Below are 23,301 nucleotides of genomic sequence, written 5' to 3'. Positions count from 1 at the left end.
GCAAAGACCAAAATTAATTACAAGAAAGTCTGGGGAACAATAAAAAAAGATGGCATATGTTTATTTGCCTTTGCAATTACATGCTGTTGCTGTCTCCATTATACAAAACCTTTTCATCCTCTGCATAAGCCTCTGTTTCACTATTGCTTTTGGTATACTACCTTCTGTAAACCTGTAAACTTTTGGAGAAAAAGAAGAAAAAAAGAAAAGAAAATGCCCGCTTTTATATATATATATATATATGTACATATACATACATACATATATATATATACACACACATATATACACACACATATATATAAAACATGAAAATAAGTTAAAATTTAACATCAGAACTAGTGTATGAAATTAGTTTCATGTTTAACAACTGACTACACCGTGAAAGCCCTACAAGCTTGCTTTAGAGACAAATAGAAGTAAATTAGGACAGTAATCTTGAAATGAAAGCCTAGAATCAAAGGCCAGGCAACCACATGCCTTTACTGCAACACACAGTAAAACTTCAGCAGTACTAGCACAGACTATGGCTTCTTGTTAGACTGAATTTAACATGATTCACCAATTAGTTTTCATCCTAAGTCCTATAATAAGCTACTTGTGACACCTACTGTAAAACTTCCAGCTGCTTCTGGATGCTCTGCAGTTGAGTTTCATGGTAGGCCTTTGATATTTTTGTGTGCTTTCCAGTGTACAATTTACTGTATTACAGGGCAAGACAGAATACAAAACTAAGCCCCCAGAAGTAACTCTTACAATGTTTCAAGCTGACAAGAATTACTTTATTTTTAAAGCAGGATTAACAGAGTAAGGTCAACCTGACTACGCTTTCCACACCTCCAAAGAACAGAATTAAGCTGGCATAATCCTTTTCACGTACTTCTTACAAGCTGCAGCTCAGACATTTGAGGTCTAGCTTGCATTCGGCAGGGCACGCAGCTACCTGTAGTGAGAGTAGACATTCAAAATCTCATTCAGAAGACCCGTGTCACATTCAGAAGGACAAGCTGTGCTCTGGGGTACACCCCACACATCCCCACTGACCTCAGAAGCTTCTGTGTCACTGCAATAACATCTCCATCTCTCCAGAGCAGGACTTGTTTTGTTTGCATCTCAGACTTTACTGCTGGCTGCAAAGCAAGGGAAGGCTTTGCCACAAACAGCAGCCTACTTTGCAGTTTGCCCCTGCTTCCCCCACCTCTCCGCTTCTTTACTGCGTCAGGCAGGGCTGAACAGTCGGGCCGTGTTATTCTCTGCAACCGATCAGCATAACTATGCAGACAGGTCATTTCGTAACTAAAGGGCCTAAGAAAGTGTTACGCCTGTAAAGCACAGAGGAATGTTTTATTTGTTCCTCATAAAACTAAAATGTCTGCCCTGTACAGTGGAGAACTGTTCTTCTAAGTGCTAAGCCCTCTTCCTTGGACAGGAAACTCATTTTGAAATTACAGTTTTCTAATGGTCCTTTAGGGAAGTTGAGGTACCCCACTTCCTCTGCAGGAACAGAACGCTTTGCAATGGTGTCGAGGACCACAAAAGAGGAGCTTTGGGAGAAGAGGAGGAGGGCACGGAGGGGGGAATTTTTCCTCTGGCCTCCTCCTCACAGCTCTCCAACAATAACCGAGCACTGCTGGGGCGTGCAGAGAGCAGCAAAACTATGCTGGGTGAACAAATCTGGCCAAATGGGGACTCTCAAAGGGGCTGACGCCAATACAGGCAGCAATGTTTTGATTTATCACTGACAGAGACAAAACTGACCCAAACCCAGCAGATCTGAGCACTTATAAATGCTGAAATGAAGACTTTCTGGATCCGGATGGGATCCGAACTACTCGGCTGGAGAGGACGTGCGGCCAACTTTCCTTTCACATCTGTTTTATGCTACTTCAGCTTCAAGGATTTAAATGGTGTTCCAGCCATGTTTGAAACCAATCTTAAATGAGATGAAAATCTAGCTTGCTCTGTAAGGGAGAATCCACTTTTCAGAATAATCTCTCTGGATTTAGGCATGTAGCTGAAAGAGGAGTAGGTGGGAAAAGGTATTTAAAATTGAGATTGGACCTGAATTCTCTGGTCAGACCCTTCTCTGGGGCAGCTTTGGAAGTTACTTTCCACCAGATTCAAAGCTTTGAGTCATGAAAGAGTGAAACCTCACCTTTACCTTCCTTAAAGGTAACTTTCCAACAGTAGGAAAAAAGTGTGCAGCATCCCTGGACAGAGAGCATCATTAGACTGGGACGCAGGCAGTCAAATGGAGGGCCTAATGCATTGATTTTTTTTCCTCTCTCTTTAATACTGTAGCAAGTTTAATGATTTAATTACATCTAAGTTTGCAATTTATAAACACAAACCAATTTAAGTCTGCCTGAATATGCAAACGAGTAAATATCAATCACCTACGAGAATTCACAACAAATTGATACTCAAAACTCAACTCACGCAACTGAACAAAGTCAACATAGAAAGCTTTGTTTTTGTCAAAGTAAAAAAATCTTAAGAGCTTCCATGATGTCAGGAGTTACTTGGCATGTACACATCCAGCCAGAAGACCAAAATAATATAATTTTAAAAAAGTGAGGGTTTTTCCTACTCAAACACAACCAAGAAGTGTTAGAAGTCTCCATTGATACCTCATCCTAAAGCAAATTTCCAGAACAAGTTCCTCATCCTTTACTTGGAGACTTCTCTCCTCTGATCATCTCTGGACATCCCACAAAGTTCCCAAATTCACTATCTGTACTTCCCTATTTCACAGTGGCACTGCTGTGCCTTGAGTACCGCTGCTTTAGTGTTTCACAACACTTGCAGATTTTGTGACAAGAACTCAACACTGAGGTTAAAATAAAGTAAATTACTATTAGAACCTAAAGCAGGCACATTACCAACTGCAGACCTATATGGAAACAAAAGTAACTGCATTCTTCTCCGACTCATATAGAACACACCAGCTCAGTCATCCTAATTTTCAAAGTATTACTGGTCATTACTGACTAAAAAGCTTAAATGACAAAGCCTCCAGCTTAGCATGCATTTTAGGCTGTATTGCTTCCTAAATGTAAATGTTCAATCTGGTCTGAGTTCATCCCAAAATTATTATTTTATTTTTTGGGGGGTTTACGTCTCGAGCTAAACCACCGCTGTTTGCATCGAATCCTTTTGTCCACCTTTTCTTCCGGGAGATGAAATCATAGCTTTGAAAATTAAGCTCTTAACAACTAACAGGTGACGTGTTGACACAAAGCCAATTTCTGAACACAAAAGTTCCAACAAGGAACAAGTCCGGGGTCTCTGAAAAATTTTGAAGCCTCTCCTCAAAATAAAATTGAGAACAATATCCAGAAATGAAAGCAAAATGAAATGTTGATACAATTCCATTGAGAAAATGTGCACTTACTACAAAGCCAGCTACATGACAAGGAGTCTGTTTATTGTACTTTAAATTAATCATCCTTCCATCAGCGTTTTATTGACTTCAGAATCATTTTACATGATTCCGGAAGGTTTTAACCCAATCAACCCCAATCAACCAAGATTGTTAAGAGTTTCCTGCATTCTTCTCTCTGTGTATTCCACCCAATCCCCCTGGAATCTGCAGCCCTAACAGTGAAGGCAGAATCATTTAATAACACTTTCCCTCGTATGCATTCCAGTAAAACAGTTCTCAGCCTCGGTTCAAAGTCATGGAAATTTGATGCAGTGAAAATCAATTCAAGAAATTTTACTGCTTTGAACAAGCCTTGATGAAACCTCAACTCTCAACAGAGCAATCATTCTCTTAGGATGCGATAAAAAAAAATCACTTCAGTTTTTAGTCTCTGAGCTGTATCAAAACTAGGCCCCTCGAAGGAGAAACTGTTAACTTTGCCAAGTTATTGTAAGTTTTGCTTTTCTGTGAGGCAGATGACAGACTGCTGTTTACATAAAATCCAAGTTCAGGCCACAAAAGCCACTTCCACTTAGAGCCTTCTGATCTGACTCACACTTCTTTTCAGCTCTTTTCTCATTTCCACACTTTAATACAATCCGTTACTTTTTTTTTTTTTTTTTGGTAGGAGATCTAACGCTATTTAACTTCCTTTTTTTTTTTTTTTTTTAATTCTTGGTTAAATATTGATCTGTAAAATGTATGAGTTCACTTTCTGATGAAACTTGAAAATAGAACCTCAATCTCAAATGAACTTAAATCTCAAATGTTATTTATTATAACAGTCACACTGAGAACTGATTTAAAAAGTGATAGCCTATTCCTTCTCCACTGACTTAAAGAATCCTATCCAACCCAAATTAACCCTTTTGTTTCTGTGGAGCTTCCTCTACCCAGCATTTTACACTTTGCTGTTACTGCTAACAGTTTACATATGTTTTAGAAATACACTCAAACATGATTAATTTAACTGCTGCCAGACGTCACTTGATCAAATGCAGCACGTATGCTTTGGTCTGGCTGTTACAGAGTGCAGGGGACTACTGATGTCTTCTGACTTGGTCCTCACTTAGTCTTTGACCTTTGCAGGCACACGTTAGGAACCTGCACTTCCAAACATTAAAGAAGTCAAGTGGCAGCTGACAATCATCTGCTGACACTCCGTGAGCATGAATAATGTTATTAAGCAAAGAAAAGGAGGAGAGGGCTTCATATTGAAATTTTGGATTTTACTCAAGTGGCTCCAAACCCTGGGCAGAGGAGGGATGGCTACATATAGCAGGGGTGTGTGCAGCCAAGCCCACGTAAAGAGAAGAAAAGCATCCAAGTCACTATCAAGGACTCTACAAAACAACGACCTGATGCAATCCATATATGCTGTGCTCTTGTTGTTGTAGCATAGTCATTTCAGCAAGATCTGGCAGATGGTGATGATGGTTGTATTAGATACCGCCTCTGACAGCAGAGGAGGTAGGTTTCCAAATTTATTATTAAAAATACTACGACTCATTAAATTGCTGTTGTCGCTAAGTCCTTTCACCACTCCAAGCCTCTGTTTTTTGTATCAAGATGGCAATGGAAGTCATAATAAATACATGCATCTGCACACAAATACAACTATTATTATTTAGAAGAAAAATAGTTGCAAATCTTTCTCTCTATTACTTTGTGGAAGCAGTACAAGAGAGACTATACAGAATATTCAAAAATATGTGTTTTTTTTTTTTAAATCTATGCCTGGAGAATATATCATGTAAAATGTTCTATTACTTTGAGTGTTCAAGGGTAGTCTAATCTAGCTATAATTTCATCAGAGCAAAAAAAACGCATCTAACCTGATAACCTGTCCCCTGCCAGTGCCCAACTGCAGATTCTCCGGAGGATTCAAGGAACTGGCAAACTTAAAAAGCAGTTTTTCAAGAACACTACCAGACATCTGCAGCTTAGGGGCTTCTGAAGCTAGAAATGCTATCTTCATGTGCATCTCCCAATGGAATTTAATTCGATGGATGTGTCTAATTGTTTTCTGCAACCATTCAAATTTCTGGAATCCCTAACATCTTGCAATAACAAGCCTCACTACATCACAGACATTTTTGCAATTTGGAGGAAAAGTACCTCCTGTTTATTTAAAAAATACTCTATTTCACTGCAGAACCCCTATATTTATTTCTTCCCTGAGGAAGTTTATGTCAAGGACAGAGCATTTCATCTGACTGCACCTAACAATCTATATGGAATTTCATCCCTGAAAGAAAATTAGGGATAAATACAGTGTGGAAAAGAAGACTGAAGACCCAAGGCAAAAATATAACGTGAACAGAGTTCAGGCATTCTTATAGAATCCCTATGGAAAAAAAAAAAAAAAAGAAAAAAAAGCATTCTTACAATACTTGATGAAAGAACCTCTAAACTGAAAAAAGCTGAGGAAAAAAACTAGCTTTTACATGTGATGTCATAAAAAAACAGCTGACATATTCAAGTGAAAATTAATATTACTCTTTTAAACTCTCCATCAAAGTTCATAAAAGTCTGTTGCTATACACTGCTGAAAACCTGTTTCATAGCCCTGAGCCAAGATCCCTTCAAATTGTGAACTCCCATATAAATTCCAACCCTGAAGATTAGCTGCTTGCAACTGGACCACTGTTATATACCTCAGACATTCAAGAACAAAAAATAAATGCAGCACCCGTTCTGAGGACAGAATAAAGAAACTTATCATGAACTAATGAAAGCATTTACATGCATGGTTGTAATGTTGACAGGGTTAAAAACACCACGTGTATTTTATTTCAGTGTGCTATTACTGCTAATTTCTCGCAGCAATATTCTGTATTACTTCATGTGTTGTACAAGGTGGGGTTAACAAGGAGACCGTGTCAGAAAAGGAAGGCCTGAAGGAATGACCAGCGATGCTACCAGCTCTCTTGTCTGATGGGACCCTGGCAGTTAACCCAAGTTCTTTCCACTTCAACTGTAACACACATTTCTTAGAAAACAAATCCAACATACATTTTAAAATTGCCTATGACAAAAGGAATTTATCAATGGCAAAGTACAGCTTTTAAATTACATATTTAATTTCTCATCTAGCATTATGCCCATTTCAACCCTCATAGGGAATTTCTGTTGGTGTGTTCTTCAGTCTGGCATGAGTTTTCTGCAACACCCTTTCCCCTTACGCACTTTTGAATGATGATTGCACCACTATTAAATTGAACAGTAACTTAGGCAAATAAAGAGACGTAATGTTAGTAAAATTCTATGTTTTCTCTTTATTCTACATCTAAGAATATTAAAATGTAACCAGAATTTAACAGTTATCAATGGGGTAAAGTTATTCATGATTAAGATGTAAAAACAAAAAAGTCCCAACAACCCTAACCTACCATTCTGTACATTTTCTCAATATGACACACCACAATGCAAATTTTGATATTTACCCTTCTGAAATAAATATCTGCACTGGCTAATCAGGATGCATTGCAAGGGCTTTTGTTTTGTGGCAATACTTTCACTTATTTTTCATCAACCCTGATCTGTGTGGCTTGGAGAAGACAGTGGGACCCTGACCTGGCAAGTCACGTTGTGTAAACTCAGCTTCTGTAACTAGAAGAGCCAATGAAATTTATGGGACTACAAGCTAAGACAGGCACATGCTTAAGTGTTTACAGGTCTGTAGCCAAAGGAAGTCTTATCAGTGAAAGAAAACTCCTCATTTACATACATCTGAAGCAGACTAATTCATGCCTTTATTAGTTCAGAAAGAAAGTTAACCACTCAAATGATAACAGTGCAAAGTTTTAAATCTAAAGTGGCATTTCTTGAAAGCATAGCTGTGAATCTCACCTCTGTTAAGAAAATGACTCAAGCCCTACATAAAAGAGGAATCTTACAAAGGAGCTTTCTGTAATGGTATTTTTCAAAGGTCTCTGCGACCCTGCTGTATTTTAGGCCCAGTATTAATCCATGTTAAAAACACCCTGCATCTGAAGAGGTAGTTTCATGCTTGCTTAAATAGAGCATGGGTCCTACAAGCCCCTTAATTTATTTTAAACCTCTTCTGGGACACAGTTTGTGGCACAACACTGTAATAGGGATTAGCGTTTCTAAAGCTGCCTGTTTAAATAGAAGAAATGTATCCTGGTAGTGAATACGTTTCAACTGTATCAAATAGATACTGTCAATTAATTCCCTTCTTAAATTTCATTACTCCCTAAAGCCCGCTATTATGTTGTCTAAAAATGTCTGGAACTTCAATCTGCTTTTAACCTAATGTTTTGTTTTTTAGCATGGCCCTCTGAGCTACCCCTCTGCCTCAAAGCAGTTGAGCAGTACTTCTGCTTTGACAAACAGGGCAAAGCATTGTTTTCCTCTGTGACCCTGTAAAAATGTTCAGCAGCGAGCAGAACATGAGAGGTGAACAGCAGTTCAAGCTGATTAGCTTGCACGTTGGAAAGTGAGCATCTGAAGCGAGCAGTTAAACTTACTGCATTCGGGAAGGACTTGAATTTTGCAGCCAATCGGCAGCTGGCCTAAGAAAGTTTTCCACATCGAAAATTAATCAAGATGAAAATGCAACGAGCTGAGCTCCAGCACATGAACCTCCATTAAGGGATTCTGGTGACATCAGTAAGCCTGAAAACAAAAACTCGGGTAAGCACCAGAATGCCTCAGATGCAATTTCTAACCCTGGGACTGAAAAGGTGCTTAGTTTACATTTTGACAAAATACATGATCAACAATACACAATGGGCAATAAAATCCCACTGGAAAAAAAGTCTAATGGAGAAAACAGACATTTTTCTCCTACCTTACTTCAGTAAGTACAGAACAAATATAAATCAAAGTCTTATTTCTTCTGTATTTCTGTTCTCCTGCTGTTTTATAAACTTCTCCTTCTCCTTATTTGCTATGACATTTTGGCAAATGAAAATTATTTACAGCATAGAGAAAGTGACTGGGGGCAGGGGGAGCAGAAATCGCTTGCAGGCCTGGTTCTTGCTACCTCTAAATACACTCAAGAGATTTTTCTTTTTTTTTTTCCAAGGGCAAATGAGTGTCTTTTAGTAAGAGAGTTTGGACTATGCTGTAACCTCTGCAAGCTATAGGTCTGAAGGAAAGATAAGTGTTTAGTTGTAGGGCTGGATCAGTTCTGCCAAATAAAAACCATACATCATCAGAGCTGCTACGATGCCCCAAATGAAGTCTGACCTATTGACTGACTCAGTATTTTATTTGATATTAACTGATGTGTACTACTTTGCAGAGAAAATAAGGAGTGGCTGTAGTTTTCCAAACTACATGTATGGGGAAACATGCAATGAACAATTGTAAGGAAAGTGCCACAATAAGGAAAGACAACAGAAGGAACTAGTAACACTGAACTTCTTGCCAGTTTAAACTAGTTAATAATGCTTAAGACTAGTTCTATAGCAGAAGCAGAAACTAGTCATTTACTCTGTGTCATCTCTCTACAAGATGGGCAGCACTGCATGAACTGTTACTGCCAAGAAGAAACAAGAACCACACGTTATAGTCCATCATCCACGCTATTCCTCCAGGGTAAAGAAAGGAAGTATGTCCACTTGCTTCAATGCTGGTAAAACACAAATATGCGTGGCACAGCAAACATGAAAAGTTTTTAGTTTACAGCAGCTGAAGCAGCCAAACTAATTTCACGTGCTAAAACAGTACAGATTCCTTCTCTTGGAGCTATACAGTACACAAACATGCTAATACCAAGGCACGAGGACATAAATGTAGTTTGAAAAGCACTTTGTTCAGCAGAGGCTGAAGAAGGGCTTAAAGTCCAAATGGACACACACACTACAAGAAGCTGCAGAGTGTGTATTTTCACTTTTTGATGAATAGCAGCGTATATATGGTAACAGGAAGCTACCTTCAAAGGAAAAAGCAGATAAAGCCATACCCGCAGATGGATCCAGAACAGAACTGTAAGTCTGAACAGCTGGAAGTGTTATAAAAGTTCAAATCCCAAGCTGAATCAAAAAAAAAAAAAAAAAAATCCCAGATCTGAGCACATTATGGCCTAATTTCAGATTTACATCCAGAGTTAAACTTTCGCACAGGCCAGCAAAATTTAGCACCTCATCTTCTAAAGGATTAAAGCCAGTGCCATATTCTGTACACACATGAACTAGTTTTCAAACCTTAGTGGGTTCCTTCCTATTAGGTCACGTTTCTGTCATTTCCCTTCCAAAGATATTCTTTCCTGCAACTGCTTTTGATATTTTATGTTTCTCCTCTCCTTCCTGGATGCACAGGATTGCTTTTTTGATTTAGCCAGTTTATTATACCACTTTGCACGGTCTCATTTCTATTAGGTCACATTCCTCCTTTTATTTTGAAAAGGTTCAAACACTTTCATTTAGTCTCAGATCAGGTGTTGACACAAGCATCCTTGAAAACTCTCCCATAAAGAAGTCAAGATTTCTCTGGTTTCGTGAAATAATAACTGCCAAGAAGTTAAAAAATTAAATAACACCACACAGAAGAAAGATGTCTAAGCATCCCATTTCCAGGAAGTGTTTCTGAATCATACTGAAAACAATGAGTTACTTGAACTTCAGAAAATATACTCATTATTAAAGGTTAATAAATTAAGCTATATAGTGTAAAAGACTTAAAGAATGGTGGAAAAAAGTCACCAGATCGAAACAGTCATAAAACAAAACTATTATTAACTCTATAAGTATTTATGTTTTTGAGATGTATCTATGTGTAACAATGAAAGAAAATGTTGAAGTACAGGATCCTCAGACTATCTACCTTTTTTTTTTTTTTGTGGGGGAACGGCAATACAAAAAGTTTAAAAGTGTTCTGAGGGAGATGAACAGAGGTACCTTCCCCCATAGCTCTTCTTCTTCTTCCTCCCCCTCTTTTCTATTTCCTGAAGGAGTGATGGGTATACATTTATTTATTTTAAATCTCCTCAACTGGTTTCCCAGGATGCATGGCAGTTAAAGAAACACCTCTATTTCCCCAGCTTATTCTCTGCTGCCTAAACTGAGAAAACCTTTAAATCAAAGGGTTAACCAATAACATGTGCTGCTCATTAGCAGTGCCTTGAGCTCACCTGTACTGTTCTGTTTCTTTAAAAGGGCAGTATTCAAAGCCCCATTCACCCTAAGAAGCATTTTATTTGAGTTGTTATTGCTCTAAGCAGGAACCTAGCTGAAGGAAATGTTAATTTTTAAGGCCATCTATGAAGTTTAAAAGCATTCTTTTAGAGAAAAGGCTCAAATAAATAAAACCGTGAACACGAACAAGTGAAGAAAAGTCTGATGGCTTAGAAAATTCAATAATGTAATATAAATACCTTACAGAAATCAAGTACTCTTAATTATTCTCTGATGTTACCAATCTTCGTCTTTAGGGTTGGAAGCTTTATAGAAAACAAGCCTATTTCTATCCTTCATTGTCAATATAAATTATGAGGTGTATTTAAAATTGCCTTAAATGTGTATGATCATAGCTGTCAGACTCAGGTCACGTTATACATACTACATGCTTTGCTCAAATCAAAGTTAAAAAAAAAACACAAAACTGATTACAGCTTAAAGACCCTGAAACACCTGCATCTGTTGCAACCAGAACACTGAAATAAGCAATTGCACTCTACACAGAACTGCGTTATGAGACATGCGATCCAACACGAGCTTTTCTGTAGTCATGCTGATAGAACCTGTCTCCCAACACTCATCCATTTAGCGCTTTTGCTTTTTGCTAAATCCCTTGCTTACGTGTTTGCAAGTCGATCTGGCCATGTGAATGCAACCTGAATTGATCCTTCGTTCTTGTCCATTTTTTTCCAGAAAAAAATGGTACTCCAAAAAAAAAAAGTCCATATGTTGATGCTATTGCAATTAGGGTTCATTTTCCTTCAGATGACTACTTTATATGCTCTTTTGTGGGGTAAATTTGCAATGTCTTAAGTCTTGTATGAGCAAAGAACTGCTACATAATGCCCTTTACTTGCATCTTTAGTTGCAAATCTAGGACAAAGCACTTTATTCCATTGAAGTTTCTTTCTAAGCAGAGGACAAACAATACTTTCAGCCTCCAAGAGTGCATTGTGAAGATGGAATAATCATTTAACGTGTTCTCATTCAATTGTGATGAGAGAAACAGAAAAATGACTACAACCAAAAGCAAATAAGCTATGCTGATCTGTGGCAGATGAATAGTGTGCATTTACACACAGACCCCTTCAAACTGCAAACAGCCTACATAGTCTCAAAAATAATCTGCAAATTGGGGAAAACTGCTTAAATAACACTGTAAGCTACCTTAGCACTGTGTAAACACTGAGGAGCTCTCCATTTAAAAGGAATGTATTCCCTTATCAATAATTATAACCCAAGCAAATCCACAAGGCACCAAATCAGAGCAGGAAGGTCTGCAACACTGAAGGCCCAGTCCATACACAGTGATGTCAGTAAGTCCTTCTGACTGACAATGTGGAAAAGAGTGTTTACAACAGGTCAAAGCGAATCAAATTCTGCAATGCACAAAAAAAGCCATGAAAGCTCTGAGGCAGGGGTAGCTGTACCTTGGTTTTGACTAAGATGCAGGACCAACATAGCACTTACTTCAGCAGTAACGTTTCATTTAGTCTATAAATCAAAGGATCTGTTAATGCTTTCCCATTAGCATACTGTGCCAATTCAGTTTATATTATTTCTTTCACTGTTTTCACTATTTCACATTGTTCTGCAAAACCTACCAGTCAGATATTCCAGTACAGCAGCCATGTACACTGGAGCACCTACACCAATTCTGTACTTCGGGTGGCCTTTCTTAATGTAACGCAGCATCCTTCCAACAGGGAATATGACCCCAGCCTTTGCAGAGCGCGAAGTCTTGGTTGACTTCTTCTTCCCACCCCTGCTGGACATTTTGGCTGTATTGGGTCTGGAACAACGCTCTATATATTAGGGAAAAGAAAAAGATAAAAGGTTATCAATAAGGAATACCACATTTAAATGATTTCAAATGGTAATCAGAGAAGCAACTTCATATAAATTGGCTTTGGAATTACTTTTCTGAAATTCCTAACGTGTTAAAACTGGCACCATTAGTGGAGCAAAGTGTGATAACCACCTAAGATGGAAAATAGAACTTTAGCATGAAGGCAGAGGATGCTTTCTGCAGGGAGAACTGTCATGAATCTCTGCTCTCCTGGAAAAACTGTTGATTTGGCATTTGAACAACCACGGTAGGACTGTTATACTCATGAATAACTATGTTCCCAACTAGAAAACCATACCCACACTAAGGTTCTTGTACATTTTATTTTATCTTCCTAAAAAAAAAAAACAAACCATGGATTTTCAAGGCTGTGTGGATTTACAGAACACAGACCTATGCATGGTAAACTACATTTCCTGTAAACTAAACACGTTTTTTAGAAAGACCTGAAATGAACCCCTTGAGATTCAAACCTACCAGCATCCAGCTATCTCCATGCTGAAGTTAATCAGATTCCTAGATGGCATGTTGCAGCAGTACAACCTTCTGTCTGCTATCTTTCCCTAATATAACAGTGGTCTAAACACCCAGCAGCTATCTGACAACTGCATCTCGGTTTATCTCTGTGAAGAAACCTGCTGCTGATACAGCTGTCAAATATTTTTTTCTCTCTTTGATTTCTGCTCAGGCTGTAATATAGAAACTGGCAAACCCAAAGAGGTGGAGATTTTGCAGACTCCCAAAGTGTCTTTGAAGGTTTAGGCAATGCACTGGGGTTTGAAATTACTGAGAAGGAGACTGTTCTCCCACTCCCTCCCTCCAGCATGTCTGAACTCTAGGGAAACCAGTGGTATACATCAGTGATACATCCCGGCTCTTTCCTGGATGCCCAAATTTTACCTGATACGAATGCAAAGTTGTTGTGTGTTTATATACTCAGCAGAAGCTCTCCAAGCCTGCTTTCCCATCACAGCACTTAGTTCTCTGTTTCCCTACTTTTTTTTTTCTCATGTTTATGCTGAATTCTCTCCTTCTCCATATGAACTTAACTGTATTTGCCAACCATCTGAATCCGTGATTGCGTGAACTCAGAATTAGGCAAAACAGGTTCACCAACTCTAATTTTGCAACTTCTGATCTGTACTGACATGTCCTGGAGTCTCTTAAACCTCAGTGAGTCACTGAGATACCGACTGCGTAAGTATCAAATCAAGACCACTCAGGATAAAAGAAGCTCACAAATTAAACATTTATTTTCCTTTCCACCTCCACACTTTACTCATCAAGGATTCTGTAACTGCACAGCACATTAAGTAAAATAAATGCAACAGGTTTATGGCTTGTTAAAAGTAAACAGAACAATCCCACCTTTTTAGCTCAGACAAAAGTCAGGCTATGTTTATGAAAGGGATGTCAAAAACCAGACAGGAAACTGGAAGTAGGAAGGCATCAAAAGCCCTGCTCCCCCTTCCCTTCACTGCGGACTCAGCTCTGTAACAGCTCTGACTCTGTGAAGAGGACATTTTCTTCCCTAGAGAAGCCTCCTAAACTGGAGCTCACAGCTGGTTTACAAACCTTTCAATTTAGCTGCATTTTGTCATCTTGTTAGCTCTGCCATTGTTCTGAGAATGGCTGGGTGGGGCTTTCACTTGGCTACGGGCTTTCTGCCTGTGAATTCTTATGGTCCATGCTCTGTTTTCAGCAGTGCTACAGATGTTTAGTCTCACAAACGTGAAGAAGTTCACTGAATTTAAGCAACAGAGAAGATGGGCATGAGAAACAGCTGTGCTTCTAGCCTCACCTGGAATTCCTTTGTTTTGTAACTGACAGGTGAATGACAAAAATCAGATATTTTCCAAGGGAAACCTGCAAGCCTTAAATGGTAAATTTATATTAATCATTTGTAATCGAGTTTTAGCTGTCACAATAAAGTACATTTTTAACACATAACACTTCCAAAAACAGGTCATTAATCCCTTGTGAAAATCCTTTCCATAGCTTTAGTGAGGATCCTGTTGCAGAACAGGGTAGCTTGGGGAAGAAAAAGCTGAAACTGAATGCCATGTTAATTACAGATCTGACCTCCTAACTGGTATGAGTCTGAGAACTGGGATGGGAACAATTAAACAATCTACTCACACTTCTACTGAGGGGAAAAAAAGGAAGAAACAATTAAATTCAGTAGAGATGTTCCAAAAGGAACATATTTGTTCTGGACTGCCTATTTTCCCAAAAATCAGGATATAGAACTTGCACATTCCATGTGGAAGATAGGAAAGGAGTAGAAAAAGGGAGTAGAAAAAGGAAGCAAATAATGGAGAAGTTCTGGGGCTTCTTGTCTCCCCTGAGCTGAGCAACTGGATCAGGTCTTTGAGAGACACACAGATGTGAGCTCTCACAAAGCCTCTCTGCAGACAGTTGTGGTCTTGATCTATGGAATCCAGCTCACTGAGTTTATGGGATGGTCAGGCTAGCTGGAAGACAATATGGAAGTCCTTATTTCCTGATGTCCTTGGGTTTTTTTGTTTTCCCTTGGGAGAATGTCATCCACCTGTGACCTGCTACAACATTTGGATCAAAGCACGAGTAAAATATGGGGCGATATAGAATTATTGCCAAAGCAGCATGGGAGGAGCTGCCGTAAATACAGCTCACCCAGCCTAAAAATCCAAATGGAAGACATCCACAGATGGCCACAGTGTAACTGGCAACAGGAGGAGATGAAAGAGCACTGCCCTTTCATTTTCAGTTCCAAGAAAAAGATTATTCACAAAGTAAGGGAAGCAGTTCCTTTGTATGTAGAAACAAACAGTTACTGTGAATCACTGGCCCTGGATAAATATCATCAACTCAAAGTGATGCTAAGTTTGTTGTTAATGTAATTGTCTTTGATCATGCTCAACCAGTGTCCTTTATCAGGCTTGAGCAATACATTTTGCTTTTAGTTTCCATCGTTTTTGGAGATTGGGAAATGTTCTCCCCTTTTTCTCCTGCTATTTTCTTCTTAATAGCTTCAAGTTTCCTATCATCTGTAACCATCTAACACCTACCCATATATAAAACAGTATATTTTTTTCTTGTAAAAAACAATTATTTTACCTCTTCTACAAAATCTAGATGTTCATTTCCCCTTTTATTTTATACTGGTCACATTTCTCTCAATACTTAGGATGACCCTGGAAATATCCTGACACGATCCTCTCCTACTGTACGTTAAGGAGCTATCTAGTTGTAAGGTTATTTACAAAGAAAAACATTGCCCAAACCAGAAAGCCGGGGGCTTGCATGCTGAACAAAGCAAGCACTTTTGTAACTTTTCATATGAAATGTAAAATGTGATAAAGTGAGTTTTAGAGCATCCTGCCTAAAGGACCGCATCCTTGCCAGATGTAAGGAATTGCTATGTCTTGACATACTGGGAGCAAAGGGAGGGAAATTCCAGTTAAGTTCTAAGCACCACTTTTCATTTTGCCAACTGCTTAATTTGGAAGGGGAAGGGAGAACCTGGAATGGAAGAGCTTTTCTGGGGCTTAATCTTGGATTTGGGATCATTACTTTACAGAACTTGCATGTCCTGCCTTTGAGCAGAGGGATGGATGGCCCAGTGAGCTCTCAAAGACTTTTCTCCAGTTCTGGTTTTCTATGGCAAAAGAGAAGGGAAAGAAAAAAAGATTTCACTTGCAGAAACCACAAAGAAATTTATTAGAGTTAAATGTAAAGAGCAGGGCAACAGATCAAAAACCAAAGAAAACTATGTGCCTTATATGTTTTCAAATGGTTTATCTTTGTAGCACCAGAAACTCTGGCTCACAGCCAACATTAATGAACCAGGGCTATTTGCTGAGTCACTGCTAGCCAGCAGATGAGGGAGGCAGTGCTTGCCAAAGGGAGCTTTATCACATGTACCACAGCTCAGACAAGATTTGGGCAGGAAAAAAAAAAAAAATCCCAGTCAATGGACCAGCCTTTTCCTTTCTTACTCCTCTCTTGCCTTTGCAACGCAGTTACTGAGAAATTCTGTCAAATGCTTAGCATCTTTAAAGGCTTGACAATAAAATGATATAGTTTCAAGGTGACAGTTCACAGAATTATCACTGGGATAATCATGGGATATCACTAAGAGGTAAACTTAGATAAGCCCACCTTTGACTCGGACTAAAATTTAATGCTGTGTTCTCCAGTGGCTCTGCTGTGCTTGGACACGGATTGCCCCAGCTGCAGAATGCAGCACCTGACTCACGGCTTTCTGAAAGCCTCTTAAAGGCTGTAGCAAGATTCACGCCACTTCCTAATGTTTCAAAAATTACAGAAATGAGAACGTGAAGGTATTATGTTAGCACACAGCAAAGATTCTAACAAGGCTCCTCTGCTGTCATGTCTTTACAAGCCAGAAATAAGTAGCCTAAGAAACAAAATAAAATTCAGGTTTAGAAAAGAAATCGGCATAATTAATATTTTTCTGCTTGAAGCTGGCTGTTGGCCATAGCTTTCTGTATGAAGGTAGATACTCCACTACAACACTTTTAAATACCATCTACATTTAAAGGCCAAAGGCATCTGTTTTTCTGAAAGTTTACCATCAGATCGTTCTGGAGGTACTGACTGCACACCCCAGTCAAGTGATGCCTGGTTTCTGATAGCTCAGACACCACTTCATTAACTCAGTCACTCTGACCCTTTTATCCAGCAGTAGCAGTAAAAGAGCACTCACTAATAATAGTTTTCAGGTACTGCTTTTTAAATACTTAATAAATTACTTGATTTCCACTGCCGTCAGACAGGGATTGTTCTCCTCGTGGGCTTACCTTGGTGTATTAACTGCACTCAGCAAACAGATGATTACATTTAGAGCTACAGCATCACATCTGTAAGTATAGGGGAATGCAGGAGACCATTACTACAACAGGACAAATACTAAAATTTAGTAATTATTTTTCTCCTCTTTCCTACACAGAGACTAAGCTGAAAAGTCCACTTTTGTATCACAAGGGCTTAACTGCAATGCTATTTTCTTTCCATTGTTTCAAAAGATTAACAAGTAAGTGCTGCCACTCCATCTTAAACCTATTTATGTACTGTAATAGCTGCTCACTGAACTCTCTCTGAAAAGGTACACTTGAATTTGCTTTGACAACTAATCTGCTCTGTTCTTGGCTAATCAGAAGCTAGTCTGACATATTTATAAAATGCACTGCTTACAGAGTCAGTAAAAAAAAAAAAAAGTCTCTAATAATGCTTGCCTAGCACAACAGTGTCTCAGGCTGTGACCGTGGTTTCTAGGTACTACAGTCATAAAAGAAGAGCTAATAACTCAGTAACTGTTTCGTCTGTCGTGATTTCAAATTTCAGCTTAAGTGCTTTATCAAAGAAGCAATTCTTTGTGGTCTGGAAGAGAGGAGTGAAACTGGTTGCACAACAGCTGTTCCAGCACTACAGTAATTTCTTATCTGCAAAGGTAGCAGTATACATTTATTTTCGCATGAAAACCTGAAAGAATACTCATCTACCAGTGCCCTCATGAGAATGCAGAGCAGGATGAAAAGAGGAATAACATTTTCACCAAATCTGTGTGCAAAACAGAATACTATTGCACAATTTTATTCAACTGGCAGAAGTCCCTACCCTCCACAATGGGTCTGAAACCTTGAAACAAATATCCTCTTAATGTGCAAATGTCCTCTCTGAACAGTGCTGGGAGTGTGACAAGAGTTTTAGCTGGGCACCCTGCCACCAATAGTCAGGAAAATGTAAATACAATTGTATTCACTGACCGCTGTTGGGAGTGCTAGCATGAGAACAAGTCCAGTTGTGTGTTGTAGCTTTTTGTAGAGTAGGTAGGAAGTGTAAAATTTGGTACAGGACCTGAAATCACCAGACTGTTTATGAATCCGGTGTTCTGGAAAAATTGTTTCAAAGAACATTTTGAGAACTTGTTTGCTACTTGACATTTTGGACAGCAGTGAGAACACAGTAAAGAATTCACATGGATGCTTCCAAATCCAAAAATTTAATGAAGATGTTGTACTTCTGAGGACAAGGAGTGCAAGAACTCAGCCCACAGATGGGGCCATGAGTGTTGTGCTTCTAGCATCACCCTTTTTGCAGCAAGGGCCACAAGCTGAATCCTGTCCATCTGCTCTTCTGGGTGGGTCTGGGCAAGGCACTGTAACAGCTCTGTGCTCAGAGAGGCTCTTGTTTACATCCCTCCCTAACAAATGAGGGAGCATTGCATCTAGAACACTTCTTTTCCAAACTCACCTCTCAGAAGCACTGCGCTGACAAAGCCTAATGCTCACTGATCTGCCCCGGATCAATACTCTTCTTCCCAAGGGAGGCTCTCTCTGGAGGCTCTTTTTTTTTTCCCTCTTGTGGCATCAATTACTGCTTCCTGCTTCTTTATCCCTACTTTGCCAGTTTGCAGTAGCAGGTTTTTCTTCCTGCTAATGCTGATCTATAAAGCAAGCAGTGCTTAAGTACTCTTCCTCTATTACCATCATTAGGCCAAATTATAGCCTTAACTATGACTTCTTCGATCAGTTATGGCTTAATTTGCACTATCAACATTTAGTTTTACTGGCAATCAGTACTCTATGCTTCATACACAACAAAACAAAGTTACTCTTTAGGAACCCAAGGGGCCTACAACATTTCAGCGTGCGAGGTTACAATATATAATACAGCAAGGTAACCTGCAACTGCTACCTGGCACACACAACCGCCACCACAATGTAGCAACACAGCAAAATAACCTGGGAGAAAAGCAATGTAACTCCTTTCTTTCAGACCACTTTTAGAAATACACTCAGGAGCAGGCTAGGGACTACTTGACACAAAATATATCACGTTTGATTGCTAAAATATGTTCATCGAAGCAACTGTAATTGTCCTGTTCACGCCTGAACCTTTTAACTCAGTGCTGTGCCCAAGAACCCAGATTCGGGTTCCAGTAGCTGCTGACTTGCTGTTAGCTCCTTTACTTCGACCGACTCTCAGGAACGGGGGAGGCAGCGGATCTGCAAAGTTCCCCACAGACCTGTTGCTAAGTGACAGCCTCACATAGTCCTGGGGAAAAAACGGTCCTCTACTTCCACAGTCGAGAGAGAAATAACAAGCCTCACCCAAACCCCTCTCAACAGCCTTTTTCTTTCCATCAGTACGAACGAAGCAACCTGGCTTACACCACCGGGCTCGCAAACAAGCTGGCTCCAAACACCTGCTTCAGATGCGAACGCCCCGGCCTTCTGCAACTTACTTTGGGAGATCAGGATGGAAACCAAAGGATTTCAGAAGATTCGGGGTACGGAAGCAGCCGTTCCTGTGGCTGCCTGCTACGTGCACAACCGCGTCGGTCCCTGCCTAGGTCTGGGTGCTGTGCAAGATGCCCTAAGCCCCTACACCCACCTTTCCTCGCAGCCCCTACCAGGGACAGCCCGCGGGGCTGCCGGGCTCCTGCAGGCAGACATATTGCAGCTACTGGGGAGGTGACAGCTCAGGAAATCACGAGGGGCCCCCTTTTCCAGCCGAAAACCGCTGTTCGCTCCCTCCTGGCTGCCTCTGACGGCTCTCAAAACGCCGCTCGGCTCCGTTTGATGCCGAAGCCGCTCGCCTTGGGCAGGTAACTTTTACGCCACGGGTTCCTCACCCGAAGCCGAGCCGGCTGCGGACACCTCCTGCTTCTCGTCGCCTGCAGCTGGCGGCGGTGGCTGCGGCTCCCCGGGGCCGGGAGCGCTGAGGCGAGGCCGGGACCCGCCGGGCCCAACGCCCCCCCCCCCCACCCCTCGGTGCAGCCCCCACCCCGTCCGCCGACCCCCAAACCCCGCTGCCACCTCCACGCCGGCTCCCCCGGCCTGAGCAGCGCCAGGCCTCCGCAACCCGAGCGAGACAAACAAAAAACCCACCCAAATTCACCTCAAAACCCAACACCCCCCCCCCACCACCCCACACACACAGCCGCCTCAGCGAGGGGGCTGCCCCCCGGGACCCCTCCCCAGCACCACCACCGCCTCCTCCTCCTCCTCCTCCTCCTCCTTCAGCGGTGCCCGCAGCGGCCCCAGCCCTCGGGGAAGGGCGGACTCGGCTCCCCCGTCCCCACACGCGGCCGCAGCCCCACGGCGGCGACTTACGGCGCGGTCCCGGCCGCAAGATGTCTGCCGGCGGCCGCCCCGCTCCCGCTGCCTGCGCTGCGCCCGCGGGGCCAACGGGAACGGCTGGGCGGGCTCCCACAGTGCCCCGCGCCGCGTCCCTCCCCTCCCCTCAGCCCCTGCCCTCAGCCCCTCCCCGCCTCCTCCGCCCCTCACGGGGACGCCCCCGGTCCCCTCGGTCCCTTCACGGTCCCCTCGCGGTCCCCTCATGGTTCCCTCACGGTCTCCTCACCGTCCACGGTCCCCTCAGCGCCGCCACCTTCGTCCCTTCTGCCGCCCACCCCCGTCTAAGCGGCGCCCGCCGGGCTGTGGAGGCGGCTCTCCCCGGTTCCCCTCAATTCTCAGTTTTCTCCTCAGTTCCCCTCAATTCTCCTCAGTTTTCTCCTCAGTTCCACTCAATTCCCCTCAATTCCCCTCAATTCTTCTCCGTTCCCTGCCGCCCAGCCCCAGTGTGGACACAGGACCTCGGCCATTGTGTACAAATCGTGCGCGCTCCTCAAGGAGGGGAGCGCAGAGCATGGGGTCGGTGCCGCATCCTTCCCCGAGCGAAGTTCCTTGTTCGGGGAGCGAGGAAGGAGCGCGCCGTGGCGAGCACTGCTTTCTCCTGCTGTACAAAAGTGGCTGGCTGCCATCTTGCCAAGGCCCCAGATGGAGCTTTTGGAGGAATTCCTGCTGTGGTGGCACAGATGTCCTTCAGCGCACCTTGCCGCATGGGGAGAGCCGGCTCCCTGCTGCCTGCAGCCCCTGCCCGCACCAGCTGAGGGTTACGAGGCAGGGGCTGGTGTCCCCTCAGCACCTTCCCTGCTCCTGCTGTCCCCCAGCTGCTCCCAGACCCTTCTGCTTCTCCCTTTCTCCAGTGCTCAGTGCAAGATGAGGCCTGTGGCCTCTTCCCCTGTGTCCCTTGGTGCTGCTGGAGCTGTGACAGGTGACAGTGGCACAGCATCATTGCCATTAACCCCTAGGGGCGAGGGGTGAGAAGGGCTGAGGGACAGTAGGTGGAGGCAAGGAGTTTCTCTCTCATCAGCACGCCATGCTCCGGCTCTCCTTGTTTTGCTCAGCATCAGCACATATTCACAGAAGCTTTGTCATATGATAGAGAAAGCAGAACAGAAGGGACTGGTATAAAGGAAGAATGAAAACCAGGGAACTGGGGGAGGATTATAGAAGAGAAATTAGGGTTAATATTGCCCCTGGCCTGAGATACATCACCCAAAAAAGTTTCTGAAATAGATGGAGAGAAGGCACAGTACAGGCAGAACTGCATACAGTCCGTGTGGCCCCCAATAGCAATACCATGCAATTCCGCTAACCAAGCTCAGTAATTATAATTTTGCTGTTCTCACCCATAAAAATGGCCAGGATCGGTCTGGTTTTTAGTGCGGCTAAACTCCTGCTCTCCCAAGCCATCCCTCATTACGTTGCAGTGCAGCACACAGTCAAATGCAACCGTGGTCTGGCTGTGCTCCCTGAGCGCTAATTGCAAACCCAATGCTATTCACACACGCAGTTTTGCCTAACAAAGACTCCCCGCTAAGTAAAGCACCGCATAGTCCCTGACTGCCCTTAACCTAAGGATATGGATACAGTACTTATTAGGCCATCTGCCATGGCTCATCTTACACAGCTGAGGACACACTCTGCTTTCCAGGTTCCCATCCACACACGCCATCTCCCTCCCACCTCCTCCTCTGCTTTCACACCGCAGTTCTGCTCCTCTTCTCTTCCCTTGCCTACTCCTCTTCCCAGCCCATTTTGCTGTCACCCACACAAATGTTATTTAAAAACAAACAAACCAACCCAAACATCTCTGTTGACATGAAAAGCTGGAAAGGTCTAGATGGAATCTAAAGAACCTGCAATATTGTCTAATGGGGCTGATACACAGCAACCAGGTGAAGATAGCTATCTGCAAAAGCAGCACAGGTCTATGCCTTTCTACTATCATCGTTCATGATGTCTGTTTTTAAGGGCAATCTTGATCTTGTGCCTTTGAAGAAAGCTTTCCAAACACAACTGGTGAGAATTTCTGAAGTTTGCCTGAGTTCTGCCTGGGTTTGCAGAGAGCCTGAACAATTTTTCCATGGAATAGGATGCTGGCACAGAGACTGATGTTGATCATCATAATGTTAACACCGCCTGCCTCACCTCCCACCAACGCACAGATTTATCAAGCTGAATGTCTGCTGGGTCTGCAAAGAGGGCTCATTTTGGCTGGCTTTGAAAGGACATAGAGTGGCACAAATGATTGTATAAAAGGGAGCATTGCTTACAAAAGTCTGTAAAACTACACTACATAAACTACCTCACTAAAACAAACTTTGGCTCGGGTTTTATTCCCTTTGCCAGATTAGTGATGTATTTATTTAGATATAGGATGATAAAAAACACCTTTCCAAGAGCTCTGCTGCCTTTATGATTAATATAAACAGTTTGTGTTCTTACATTTTTGTGTTTTTTCATTTTGACATCCTGACTCTATAATCAATTTGAGCAACCTCAAGGGACTACTTGCAGAAGATAGTCTTAAGTGATTGAGAATCTAAACACCCAACTTGTTTATGCAGCATAGGTGGCAGAGAAGGAAATACTGCTTGGGAGGGGAAGCAGCAATGTGGGGAGGGTTGCAGCTGATGTAATTCCCTTAAACTTAGACAAGCATTTTCACTTTGGGATAGCTATCTTAATTCTGAATGTGTCACCTCATTTGTCAGTGGTGCTTTTGTGTGTTTATTATATTGG

The 23,301-nt window shown here is 41.9% G+C and overlaps 1 protein-coding gene across 7 annotated transcripts in view; it reads right to left on the bottom strand.

Moving 5' to 3' along the window:
• The window catches only part of MACROH2A1 (macroH2A.1 histone), a 45,477-nt gene extending 24,854 nt beyond the window's left edge, over positions 1-20,623 (bottom strand). For 4 of the 7 annotated variants that reach the window (XM_082771473.1, XM_082771477.1, XM_082771476.1 and 1 more), the window contains exons 1-2: positions 20,545-20,623; positions 12,177-12,377 (exon numbers count right to left, since the gene is read on the bottom strand). In XM_082771473.1, the coding sequence (XP_082627599.1) occupies positions 12,177-12,348 (172 nt within the window). In that variant the 5' untranslated portion in view covers positions 12,349-12,377; positions 20,545-20,623. Of the gene's footprint in view, positions 1-12,176; positions 12,378-14,222; positions 14,244-17,226; positions 17,287-20,544 lie in introns of those variants that run through there. The other 3 variants (XM_082771474.1, XM_082771475.1, XM_082771479.1) reach the window with 3 other exon arrangements.
• Positions 20,624-23,301: the final 2,678 nt, after the last annotated feature.

The sequence above is a fragment of the Aythya marila genome, assembly GCF_965140915.1.
Source record: "Aythya marila genome assembly, chromosome: 14".
Classification (NCBI taxonomy): Eukaryota; Metazoa; Chordata; class Aves; order Anseriformes; family Anatidae; genus Aythya; species Aythya marila.
The sequence above is the reverse complement of the archived record's forward strand: the minus strand, read 5'-3'. Positions and strand labels throughout refer to the sequence as shown.